Here is a 13,595-nt window from a genome sequence, read left to right on the forward strand (position 1 = left end):
TCACTACCACATTCTATGGACTCACGTCTAACTTAGGGGGCACTCCAGCGGACACATTTCAATATCTCAAGAACCACTTAAACTCACATTTTGAAATGGTATGCTTATTAAACTTGGCTTCATTTGGTCAAAGCGAGCAGCCTGACTGAATGGCTCATCTCAATAAAATGTTGCAGGCTCAGTCATAATGGCATATAGAAGCTCTTTTATTTTCTTTGTTCTATCGTATCTTTTCATTTTTTTCTTTAAATCCTTATATTATATTTACAAAATTAAAATGGTCTTCTTTCACTAGAAGTTGAAGCGGCAAATCTTACAACCTGGCGCTGCTTAGGGCAGTGCTCACATTCTGTTTGGACCTGGATGATCGCTGCTATATTTAAACGTATAATCATGATCATGTTTACCCCTGTCTTGTTAGCAATATCAATGGCCTATATGTAGAATGTATTCTATTATGAGAACAGTTATACAATGAAGCTCTTATTGTTGCTTATGCGTACATGTAAATTACACCAAATGCTTAAAATAGCACAACAATATATCTGTTATAAAGTTACCGCTGAACATAACTCACAGGTATTGCTTCACACCATAACAGTGTACAGCCACCACATCCACAAACTTGTTTTTTAAATATTCACTCAGAATAAGACATACAAATACACTTTTTTGGTCTATTGTCACCAGAAATGTAATCATTTAAGATTTCACACTGGAAAATATATTTTTATTTCACTTAGTTCTTCTAGTCTACTTATATTACACACCGGTATGCAGTACGTCTAGTTTTCAAAATTATATAAAATATTACCAAATTGTTAAGCATATTGCTTTGTGTGTGTGTGTGTGTGTGTGTGTGTGTGTGTGTGTGTGTGTGTGTGTGTGTGTGTGTGTGTGTGTGTGTGTGTGTGTGTGAAAAATGTCAAGGATATATTACCTGGGGCCAGGAGAAGGTGGTGGAGAGGAGGAGGACGATGGGAAGGCAAATTTGCCCAGGGTGGCTGTGAGTTCTCCTGAGTTCACCAGGTCAGGCATCCCAGGTGATGTACTCACAGTCTCTGTGACAACCAACTCAGGATCCAGAATGAAGAGCTCATCCTGGGAGATCTCAGTCACATAGTTGAGATGCTCCTAAGAAAAATGTAACTGGGTTCAAATCAATTTGGAATGACTTGTGATATTTGTGTTACTTCATAGCTACCTAATGTAGCACAGATGCGGTACAAATGGGACATGTCAATATGAACCATATTGATTTGGATTGTTTAAATCAGGGTTTTGGCAATACATTGAATTCTGGTTCAACTGAATTACAGAATTACCTGTGCACGATCAATCCTGTAAAAGCGGTCTGCAGTAGTAGCTGTTGGCAAGAGATCAGACAATGTTAATCATTACACAGGAAAAACTCTGAGGCATAAATTAATAAAAATGGCATGTAAACCTACACAGCCCTTTAAAACACCAGCGTGTTAAATTGTATCCATTCATAAAGACAACAGTCCAATTGTTACGGTGTCTTTAATCTCAGATGTCCGCTCTGCAACAACCATGTAAATCAGCATGGTAATGAGGTAATATATTTAAGATTAGTGTCATTTAATATAAAAAATGCTAAAATTGATTCGAAGCGCAAGGAAACCCATATTTTCTCAATCAGAGTGTCTCCTTTTAAGGGAAATGGTTGAAGAAAGCAGTATTCAATTGCTGGATAAAACTTTCAACAGCAAAATGACATTTAAGAACTGTTTAAACTGTTTTCGATTGTTGAAATAGGTGACAGAATAAAGAAAGATTGGTAAAAAAAAAAAACATCAAATTATAAGCAAGTCTATTGATAACATAACAAAAAAAAGAAAATGTCATCAGTTTATAAAATAATGAAATTAGGCCTGCTTGTCATTCATTTATTTTTGGCTGAAACCCCTACCATTAATTCTCACTAGCTTTACCATCATGTTACTGCTTTGTGATTCACTACCGACACATACAAATGAAGAAAATAGTGCAAAAGGCACTTTTATGCAATCATGAAAGCTGCGTAAATGGTAGAAGAGGAAGACAGAATGCCATTAACAAGCACATATCTGTGAGTGCACTGTTGTCACACCATTTGGTGTTGACCTGATGATAAACATGTATCAGGTGTACAAGGTATCTTAAGCTTCATCCTTGTACCTACAACTGTAGCACAACAGTGCCAAAATAAGGTGCGCTATCACTCTGCCATTTTTGTAGTTAATATTAACTACTTACTGGCCGAGAGTGAGGTCATGCAGGTAAATATCAGACAGAGGCCGTAAGGTATCGACCGAGCGATAGCGAGGTTGATGCTGCGGGGCCGAAGTCTGATATACCTGCATGATCGAACGGTTGAGGTTAGTAAGTTGTTTATTATATGGCATTTAAGCTCTTTTCATTTTGAAAATAAATGGTAATTGTAAATAGAAAACATGTCGTTTTGTTCAGCTCTCAAGTCTTCTCACGACAGTGTTTCAGGTGTTGCCTAGCAAACAATGACTTGCTAACTTCAAGTTACAATGATCAATAGAAAACGGACAACAGGGCTCAGCTTAAATGGCTTTAATTTACAGTTAAACGCAAGGTTTTCAAACTACAGTAGTCAAGTCTTCATCATCACTTTCACTAACACATTTTCGCTGCTTCTGAAGTCCTATAAAGTATTACCCGATATCAAAATGTTCGCGAATTCTGTCAACTGTCATGTTACCACGACATTCAACTGGTTTCCTGTTCTCAGATAATTTCATAATAGGAGTCCTGATTCTATCAATACATGCTCAGGGCTGTTGATATATCGCTAATTTTTAAGGATGTAATGTTTAGTACTTGGTACATGGTATCACTCATTTTTAAGATTGATGGGGTGTGCAATAAGAATACTTATCAGACCGCAGACCGGCTAGAACGTCAATGCGCGGCTGGCACGACTACCCATTAGCCAATCAGAATGCTCGTACTGTCGTTGCCATATAATAAAATTTAATATCAAAAGCTCTCACTAAAAAGGCGACACTCTTAATGGGGGTAAGCAAGTGTTCCCACCCAACCTCCCATGCAAAGAAAGCAAATTTTTCTCAGTGTTAGTATTTCTGTTGTGCTCTTTCAACGTTATCTTGTCCTGTTCGAAGGAAACAGTCATGGCTAGTATTCATGGCTAGGTGGTAGTATCATGGGATACTAATAAGAATGATGACAGCATTGTAGTAGTCAGCTGTAACTCAAGCGTTAGTTCAGTCAGGTCATGGTTGTCTGGCTACTGTCTAGCTCATTAGCTGGGGCTCATCTGATTTTAGAACGGTCGTCCTTTTCCTCATACATGTCAGTTCCCCAGCTGTTCCTTCAAACCAAACACCCAGCACAACTCTAGCTCCAAGTCACTTCTGTTGTTCGAATTGTTGTACAGCATGTCCTTTAACATCGATCAATATAATTTCTTAACTACAGTACAACTCATTTTTTATTCAAGACTGTCCTGTCTAATTTAGATTTTCTCCTTTGCTGTATAAATATCATGTCAGCTGTTGGCTGTGCTTCAGGGGGGGCTCTAAGCTTCACTCCTAGACTTACCAGTGTGATGAGCAGAAACCCCCCTGGAATAAAGCAGTTCACCAAAGAGAAATGTGCTTCACAATACTCTAGGAAATTGTAAATTCTTGCTTGATGAGAGTGGCCCTGGCTCAAAAGAAGAACATAAATTACAATCACATTTCATGATATATTTTATGTATTTATCTTCATGGGCAGATATTTGGTAGTATACAACTGCACAAGCATAGGAACTCATACTGGCATTATGGGAGGTTGGTATGGGAAGTTCTTCTTCAACCCCCAGAAAATCTTTAAATTCTTCATGTAAATTGATGGTTATACTGTAGGAGAAGCTTACCATATAGTGGGCTTCTCAAAACAGGATGAGTCATGCACATGCACCCTCACTGTAAGTGCATACTTTTGGGCGCCAACAATAAGGAGCTGAGGTCTGGCTATGCTTAAGATTATTACTAATGACATAATGATATCGATCTAATGGTTCATTTATAAACTAAATACTTAATGCATGAATATTTAATGCAGTTCATCATGTCTTCTTTTTGTATCACTTTAGCTTAAGTTGTCTAGAAAGTTCTTCAAGCCAAATGAACAGGTCATGACCACACCACAGTTGCTGGGTGGGAGGGTTGGCAAATTAAACTACAGATGCATTTCCTTAAGAAAATGTGAATGTGATTGCACTGCACTGTTAATGGCCTCCATTCATTGAGTGCAATGCACCTTATCGAGATCTAGGAAAAACGTGACCACTTTTTTGCCCTGAAGAAGGTCTGCTGTGTTAGCCTTCTCTCCAGAGCAAGAGATGGCAATCGAGACTCTTTTCTTTGATGGCACCACATCACAAAGCTTTTAAAGACTCTTTAGAACTCATCTGTCTTCTCATATATTTAACTGTTGTACGCATGTTGCTGTATTATGCAAAATGCTTTGGTTGTTGTTCATTCACTTTCATCTGAGAAATACCATAACCATTGTTATCCTTTGAGTCTCAAGCGTATTTAAATAAAACATGCATTTTATGAAGGCTTGGGGGCTTTCTATTAGTGCATTGTTGTAGATTTAGTTAAACACAAACTATGTGCGTATGTGTGTATTCTGTATAAGGATGAAGAAGACCGCAGTAGTATTTCAGGAAAACAGTGTGCCAGTTGAATTGAGTTGACGTGAGCTGACTAACATTACTGTAATGAACAGCTTTGAAATTTTAAATTCTAAAAGGCTAAAAGGCTAAATTCTGTATGCATATGATAGGGTGTCTAGGTTTGCATGTATAGTAACTTGAGATGTGTTTGGAAGGTGGTGGTTTAAGCAAAACACAGACTTGGTATGCAAGCCATAATGCTCAATTTGCCTTTTGAACAAAAAAAGTATAATCATGCTAACTGACTTGTCATACTCCTATTGGTTGGGTTTGTTGGGTTAGCAAAGCAAACATCTTTTCATCTTTTTAACAGTTTTATAGATCACAGGACCCACTCAAAGTCAGATAACAAAAGTATGTAGGGCAAAACACAGTTTGGTAGGTCTGAGTATTCAAACCCCCAAGCTTGGACCAGGCACTCTATATATGGGCGATATATGTGTGAGTGTGTGAGTGTGTGTGTGTGTGTGTGTGTGTGTGTGTGTCCAGTCTTTAATGTGTATATCATTACATAAAGATGCTTCAACAAAGTTACAAAAAAGGCTACATTATATAATTCATCAACAGCCATGATTCAGCACCATAGCTCAGATGGTCAGACACTCAGCCCTATAGGACTGTCCATCTAATAAGTTATCTGGCAGGCAGGGGAGCGGCTGTGGAGGAAAGCTAGGGCTGAGTGGGTGCAGATGGGCAGAGAGATACAGTGAGATACGCCAGCTTCTGCCAAGAGCCTGTCAACGCCACCCCCCCCCCACACACACACACCCCCCACACACACACCCCAAACACACAGACACACACACTTGCCGGACACACACACAAACACACAAAGTTTCCTCTTGCCCATGGCTGCCAAACAAGATAATCCCAAAGGACACTCATTTATTTTCCGTAAGAACAGTCAGACAGGGTTGATTACTAACAGTGGACAAAATGAGTGCATGAGGTCTCTGCTTTCCAGGTAAATTGACACACTAAAAAAAACAGTTTTTAACTAGTTTTGACATGTGGACACATGAGTTCAAAACTTTGTTGCCCAGTCTGACCAATGGATTTGTAGCCCATATTTAAAAGCTTTGTGAGAAGAAAGCTAGAGTGAAAACACTTGATGTCAGCAGCCTCCATCTATATGTCCACAGCACTACATTGATAACAGTGCAGCACAGATAACTCACCTGTACTTATGGGACTGTCTTTCCAGCCACCTTCGTGACTCACACTCAAAGTTTCTTTGTGCGTACTTTATCACCCTAACTAGCTCAGTAATTACCAACACAAAAATATAGTTGAAGGTTTACTCTGGAATATTAATCATAAGTACTTATTTTAATGAGAAGTGCATAAATCCAACAAGATTTCTTTCAATGGTTGATTTAATTAGCTACTACAAAAAAGAGCTGTGGTTACTTTCTGTATTTACTTCAAGAAATAATAAAAATGACACAGTTTAAGTTTCCACTTCATACACGCTCCTCACAACTGAGAACTCCTTGGCGAGCCTTTAAAGCTTTGGGAGTCTCTTTTGAGGAATTAAAGAAAATGTATCCTCCCTGATCTCCAAGAAGGAGGTGAGCGATTTCATGAGGCCTTGAAGAGCTCTACCACACAAGCACAGCAATTTTCACACCCTTTCAACCATTCCCTCCAGCTCATTTGTATAGTAATGTAATGGACTTCAGCTGCTTTCAGTGGTGTGCTATGGTTTTAATCCTAATCTTTTTTATCCTGATGAACCCCAGAGCTTTATCAAGAATGTTCTTTGTTCACTAATGAATGCATCAGAATTTTGTTAGGGGGAAAGTTGAAATATTCATGGAATCATTAAATAATGTATGCTGAAAATGCAATTTTGCCAGTTAGAATTGTGTACAGTTCTGGACAAAGCTAAAGAAGGCCACTGCACACACTAAATCCTTAATTAGGACAGTTACAGTCCAGCAGCTTGGCATCCCTTTTACAAAACATTGGAGCAAGACCACCCTCGGTTGCCATATTCTGGCCTTACAAGACAGCCACCTGCCCTACTGCTTTCATAGGGGTTGATCTTGTCTAACATTCAATTAAACCAGGGGGAACCGTGACTCACATGAGATTGGAATGAGGGGTGGTCGGCATAGCAGCTGCCTCATTAGGAGGAAAAGTATCAGCAGATATATGTTCCTTCCCAACTGCCCATTTACCATCCTTGCCTGATATCTTGTAAGCAGGAATCTAAATATAACATCAGCCAGCCAACTAAACTGATGTTAACTTTAAGTGTCATTTCCTGTTTGTTAGAATCGCTGCAACTTGCAGATTTGTCTACCTACTCCTCTCTATTCCTAATATTCGAAAAACCCCGGACACCTTAACATTTTAAATCATTTAAAGGATTCAAACTCAGACTTTATCTCTTGATCGAGAAATTCGCCATCAGGATTTGAGGCCATCTTCAAACGTTTTCTAAAAACAACTCTGCTGGATTTAACCTACAGCCTACTACTGGATTAAACCTCCGACTCTCGTCTTTATTGACGCATTCGTCATCCGCATTAAGAAGAATCTCTCTGCCGGACTATCACTTAAATCCAGGTAACCCTTAGGGGAGTGAAAAACAAAACTTTTTCTGGTCAACTTTTTTTGCGGTGGAAAACACCTGCAATTACTATAACTGCCAACTCACAGGTTAGCGGAAGGCGCTGTCGTTCTTTTAACAGAGGGCAGAAGAAGAATTTTATCCTACAAACATTAGGTTTTTGCTTCTTCCTGTGAGCTCGGAGTTGTATAGATCACTAAACTAAATGTATCACTACTAGTCCTCATTTGGACTCTGAACAGCTAGCAAGTCTAGCAAACAAACACCAGGTAAAGCTTAACGTTTAACTATTTCACCGCGAGTCACCGCGACATTGTAGCAAACAAAACACATTAACGCAAGTTTTGCCTGCCATCTGACATCACCACGATGCCTCCCGTCAGTGGTGCACCTGGATGCAACTCCTGCCTCCTACTCATCCAGCAGGTAGTAGAACTCGAAGTCAGGTTAGCGACACTCTACCAGATCAAGCTGGATGAGCAGTTTATTGACTCCATTGTCTCCGTGGGTCCTCATCACACACACACACACACTGGACATCTAAATCCCTCTCCACCCTGCATGCACACCAACCCAGAACACACACTGATGGGGACCCAGACCACCCTGCCTGTGAACTCCACTCCTCACCAGCCATGGAGAACAACAGGCAAAAGCAAGCGGGATGGAAGACGCTCGGGACGACACAATGAGCCAGGCCCACCCCTGCAACTGAGGAACCGCTACACTACACTGATGGATCAGGAGGAGCCTCCTGGGCCTGATGACTCCCCTCCTCAGCCCGCCCCGAAACGCCCCTGCAGACCAGCTCCAGAGCAACACCAGCATCGCCCACGCCGCCCTGCTCCCCATCCTGGGCCCTCAACACAGTCATCATCATCATCCCCTCGACGACTTCTCCCGCTGGATGTGACAACCACCACTCTGGTCATCGGCAGCTCCATGGTCCGAGATGTCCACATCCCCCCTTCGACAAGCGGCCCCTGCAAGGTCCACTGCTTCCCCGGAGCCAGGGTCCGTGACATTCAGCGTAGACTCCCCAGCATCCTCGCTGGCTACACCAAGGTTAGCACCATAGTTGTACATGTAGGTACAAACGACATCAGGGCAAGACAGTCAGAAGCCCTGAGGGCAGACTTCAAAGCACTCCTCACCACCCTCGCAGACACAGGAAGACGGATCGTCATCTCTGGGCCTCTCCCGACCTACCAGAGAGGTGTGGAGAGATGGTCCAGACTGTTCGAACTCCACACCTGGCTGCAAAAAACCTGCGCCTCATCAGACACTAGCTTTGTTAATAACTTTGACTTGTTCTGGGAGAGGCCCAGCCTGCTGAAGCATGATGGCCTCCACCCGAACCGGAGCGGAGCCAGTGTGCTGTCAGACAACATGAGGACCACCCTAAAGAACTGACATCCTGTAGAAAACATCACAGACTCATGCCCCCCAGGTAGTAACTCTAACACTTTCTATGAAAATGCTTCTGAATCTGTCAATGTTTTCTACAGTGCATTAGGCCTATATGATTCCACTACCTCAGAACAGGCTGCTTCATATAATTTTATGGCATGCACCTATAATCCTATTCCAGTTTTAATCTCTACTCGACGCCTAATTAAAAACAAAGGCCATAGTTACAATACTAAAAATAGAAGCCCAGCAAATATTCTATCTATACCCCGGCATATTCCTCCTTCCTGTGACCCAGTATATCCAGAAAATATTTCAATGGCAATACTAAATATTAGGTCACTATCAGGCAAAACATTTCTCATTAATGATCTTATATGTGAACGTAAATTAGACTGTATGTTTTTAACAGAAACCTGGCTAAACATAAATGGGTCTGCAGCTCTTATTGAAGCGTCCCCTCCCAATTATAGCTTTTTTCAGTCCTTTAGAAATGGTAAAAAAGGGGGCGGGACAGCCACCATAGCCACGGATGCCCTGTGCTGCAGGAGCATCTCCTTCGATGAGTTTGCCTCATTTGAATATCATGCCATAGTTCTTAAGTGCCAGCCTACTGTTCTGTCAGTAACTGTGTATAGGCCACCCAAGCAATGTCCCACTTTTCTAACAGACTTTTCAGAACTACTCTCCATTATCCACACAAACTACGATAAGATTATTATCACTGGCGATTTTAACATGCATATTGATAATGGGAACGACTCAAAGGCCCGGGATTTTATGAATCTCTTAAATTCCATGGACTTTACCCAACACATCACTGAACCCACTCACAACCGTGGCCACACCCTTGATCTAGTTATTACAAAGGGTCTTACGACTGTTATATCGTCTATCTGTGACCTTGCTCTTTCTGACCACTTTTGTATTTTCTTTACAGCACTGGTACCTAAAGTTAAAAATAGTGCCGAAAGTTTTATTAAGAAACGCTATCTTAACTCTGCAGCAGCTGAGAATTTCAAAATAATGATAACTAGACAAGACATAACTAATAAAAAAACACCAGAGGCGGGGCCATCATGTGTTAATGATCTAGTAACTACTCTAAATACAAAATTAAGGACAGCACTTGACTCTGTAGCACCATTGAAACAAAAAAAGGTTTTAGCCAAACAAAAAGCTCCATGGAGAAATGAGGAAATTATTAAACTTAAGAGATCCTGCAGAAGGTCTGAGCGTACATGGAGAAAGACCAAGCTACAGGTCCACCTTGATATTTTTAAGGATCAACTCTCAGTTTTTAATAAAGCAATAAGAAATGCTAGGAAGGATCATTTCTCTAAGTTGATATCTATAAACTCTAACAATTCCAGAGTCCTCTTTTCAACAATAGATAGCCTTATAAACCCTGCACCCAAAGTAGATGATAGTCTTTTTTCCACCTCCAAATGTGAGGAATTTGCAGCATTTTTCAGAGATAAGATAACAAACATTAGAAATAATATTGCTCAAGAAATTCCAAATGTTTTGTTTTCCGATCCCCCTCCACCATGCTGTACCAGTATTAGCTTTTTTGCACTGACTGATATAGAAACGCTGAACAAAGTAGTATCACAAATGAAGCCGTCTACATGCCCTCTTGATCCCATTCCCACCAAATTTTTTAAGACCATCTCTGACTCTGTATCTAAGGACATTCTAGCCATTATTAACTGTTCCTTGCTTACAGGTGTTTTCCCATCAGAACTTAAAACCGCCTTGGTGAGACCACTGTTGAAAAAAAGCAGTTTAGACTCTTCTGTTCTAAACAACTATAGACCAATCTCCAACCTTCCTTTTCTTAGCAAAATCCTAGAAAAAATTGTCTTTAAACAGTTAAATATTTTCCTAGATGCTAATTGTGTCTTTGACACTTTTCAATCTGGTTTTCGATCCAATCATAGCACAGAAACGGCATTAGTCAAGGTTGTAAATGATCTCAGGATTAATGCTGACTCTAAAAAGCTATCTGTCCTGGCCCTTCTGGATCTTAGTGCAGCCTTTGATACTGTTGATCATGATATCCTTATTGACAGACTTGAAAAGTGGGTTGGCCTCGCTGGTCCAGTCCTAAACTGGTTTAGGACCTATCTAACAGGCAGGGAATACTTTGTTGCCCTCGGAGACCACAGCTCCAAAAACATTTCTATGACCTGTGGGGTCCCTCAAGGATCCATTTTAGGGCCCTTACTTTTCAGTCTTTACATGCTACCCCTTGGTAGTGTAATAAGGAGGCACAACATCGACTATCATAGTTACGCGGATGACACCCAGCTCTATATTTCTGTAACACCCAACAACTACAGCTCTATTGATTGCTTGGTAAATTGCATTTCTGATATAAATGTATGGATGTCACAAAACTTTCTCCAGCTCAACCAGGATAAAACAGAGGTATTAGTCATTGGTGAAAGAAATGAAAGAGATAAACTATCTGCACATTTAAAAACAGTAGCACTTAACACCAAGCACCAAGCCAAAAACCTAGGTGTCATATTAGACTCAGATCTCAATTTTGAAACCCACATCAAAAATATAATTAAAACATCTTTTTACCACTTAAGAAACATTGCTAAGGTGCAACCGTTTCTCGCTCAGGCTGACACCGAAAGACTGATGCACGCGTTTATCACAAGCAGGCTAGACTACTGTAACTCTCTTTTGTCTGGTCTACCAAAAAAAGCCATTAGTCAACTACAAATAATACAGAATGCAGCAGCGCGAGTCCTCACTAAAACAAGAAGGAGAGCGCACATCACACCAGTATTAAAATCCCTGCACTGGTTACCTGTTAGTTCTAGAATAGATTTCAAGATTCTCCTACTAGTCTATAAATCACTCCATAGTCAAGCACCTGAATATATAACAGACATGCTCTCAAGGTACACACCCAGTAGAACCCTGAGGTCCTCCGGCACTGATCTCCTTATAGTACCAAAAGTTAGGACTAAGAGACATGGGAGAGCAGCTTTTAGCTTCTATGCCCCCAGCCTTTGGAATACTCTGCCAGAATACCTAAGAATGGCTGAAACGGTTGATACATTTAAACATACACTCAAGACATACCTCTTTTATCTGGCTTATCACTCACTGTAAAAATGTATTAATTTAACATATTTGAAACATTTATTTATTTACGACTCCGTGCCTCTTTACAAGTGTTTGTAACCCCCAATTAAGTACCGCTACATCAAATGTGTTTCCTGTTTGCCGAGTGGATGCATGTACGGCCCCGGCAAACAGAACACAACAGAGATGTGGTGCCCTGTTGTCATGTGATGCCCTGTTGACATGTGTCGCCTGTTGACATGTGATGCCCTGTTGACATGCGTTATGTGATGCCCTGTTGCTATGTGATGCCCCGTTATCATGTAAAATGTATCTATTTTACATTTATGGAACGTTTACTTATTTATTTATCTATGTCTCTTTACAAGTATTTGTAACCCCCAATTAAGTACCGCTACATCAAATGTGTTTCCTGTTTGCCGAGTGGATGCATGTACGGCCCCGGCAAACAGAACACAACAGAAATGTGGTGCCCTGTTGTCATGTGATGCTCTGTTGTCATGTGATGCCCTGTTGACATGTGTCGCCTGTTGACATGTGATGCCCTGTTGACATGCGTTATGTGATGCCCTGTTGCTATGTGATGCCCTGTTATCATGTAAAATGTATCTATTTTACATTTATGGAACGTTTACTTATTTATCTATCTATGTCTCTTTACAAGTATTTGTAACCCCCCCCCTTTATTTCCCTTCTTTCCTACTGTGAGGCGCATTGTGTTACCTTTGTGTATGAAATGCGCCGTACAAATAAAGTTTGATTTGATTTGATTTGAAGTGGTTTAAGTGAACGAAGTTGCAAGTATGCAACAACTTAGTTGTTTGTCGCCATATTGCTAATAAATAACGCAACAAAAGATGACAGGTCTATATGGAGTCAGGAAGAGAAGATATAGCTCTGGGATCATAAAGACAATTCAACTTTTAATTTTAATGACAGCTTACAGCGGCTTTGGTTTGGTCAGTCATAGTCATTGTCTTTATCAAGGTCACCAGCAGACCAGCTTATACTTAGGCACTCTGTCCACTGCTGAATTCCAGCAATTTCTCTCCAATGAATGTAATAGTGTTGCCTTATACTAGCATCTAATTCTGACATACAATGGCCTGATTTAATGGCTGCCATGGAGAGAGGTCGTAGTATCCGAGGGACAAAGGATTTGAACAGGAGGTTTAAGAAAGAAAACAGACCAAAAGAAGGTGATAGATAATAACATGGCTCCAATAGAAACCCATACTTACAGTCCAGGAAGCACCACTTTGGTGAAAGCCTCTGAGAGGACAGCGTCTTCGATTTGTTCACATCGCCCTCCTAGGAGAAAAAGTGGGCAACAAGATTATTTCTACGGCAGTTTCCTCTACAGACTACAGCAGAGACGAGACTGAAGAGACTTAACCCCATTTTGTCCTGGCAGCTGGTCTATTAGCTAAGGCGTAAGCTTGGCATAATGAAACCCTTCTGTGTTTCAGGCTGGGTGTAATACTGCCCTTTCACAAAGCTCTGCCTTTGGGGAGCCCCACAGAAGGGCTTCTGTGAAACATGAAACATTTATACGAACTTCCAGAAGATGGCTGTTATATACTTGCACAGTGAAGAACCAGGTTCATCACTTTCCTCTTTTGGAAATTGTATCCTTAGCTGCTCTGATAAATGAAGGATGAATATCAAAACTTGCAGAGGGATATGTATGCTTGTTATTGCTGTGTTAATGATATAGTAAGAAAAATACCACTAAGAAATGATCCCTCTACTCCACAGTTGCTTGTGTAAACACAGAAC

At 40.7% G+C, this 13,595-nt stretch overlaps 1 protein-coding gene across 4 annotated transcripts in view; it reads right to left on the reverse strand.

The window, feature by feature from the left end:
• Positions 1 to 13,595, reverse strand: part of dgkza (diacylglycerol kinase, zeta a) — a 101,485-nt gene that overhangs the window by 21,661 nt on the left and 66,229 nt on the right. For all 4 annotated transcript variants that reach the window (XM_080843608.1, XM_080843607.1, XM_080843606.1 and 1 more), the window contains 3 exons: positions 13,058 to 13,127; positions 1,326 to 1,366; positions 941 to 1,134 (listed from right to left, as the gene is read on the reverse strand). In XM_080843608.1, the coding sequence (XP_080699734.1) occupies positions 941 to 1,134; positions 1,326 to 1,366; positions 13,058 to 13,127 (305 nt within the window). The remainder of the gene's footprint in view (positions 1 to 940; positions 1,135 to 1,325; positions 1,367 to 13,057; positions 13,128 to 13,595) is intronic.

The sequence above is a fragment of the Sprattus sprattus genome (genome assembly GCF_963457725.1).
Source record: "Sprattus sprattus genome assembly, chromosome: 8".
Classification (NCBI taxonomy): Eukaryota; Metazoa; Chordata; class Actinopteri; order Clupeiformes; family Clupeidae; genus Sprattus; species Sprattus sprattus.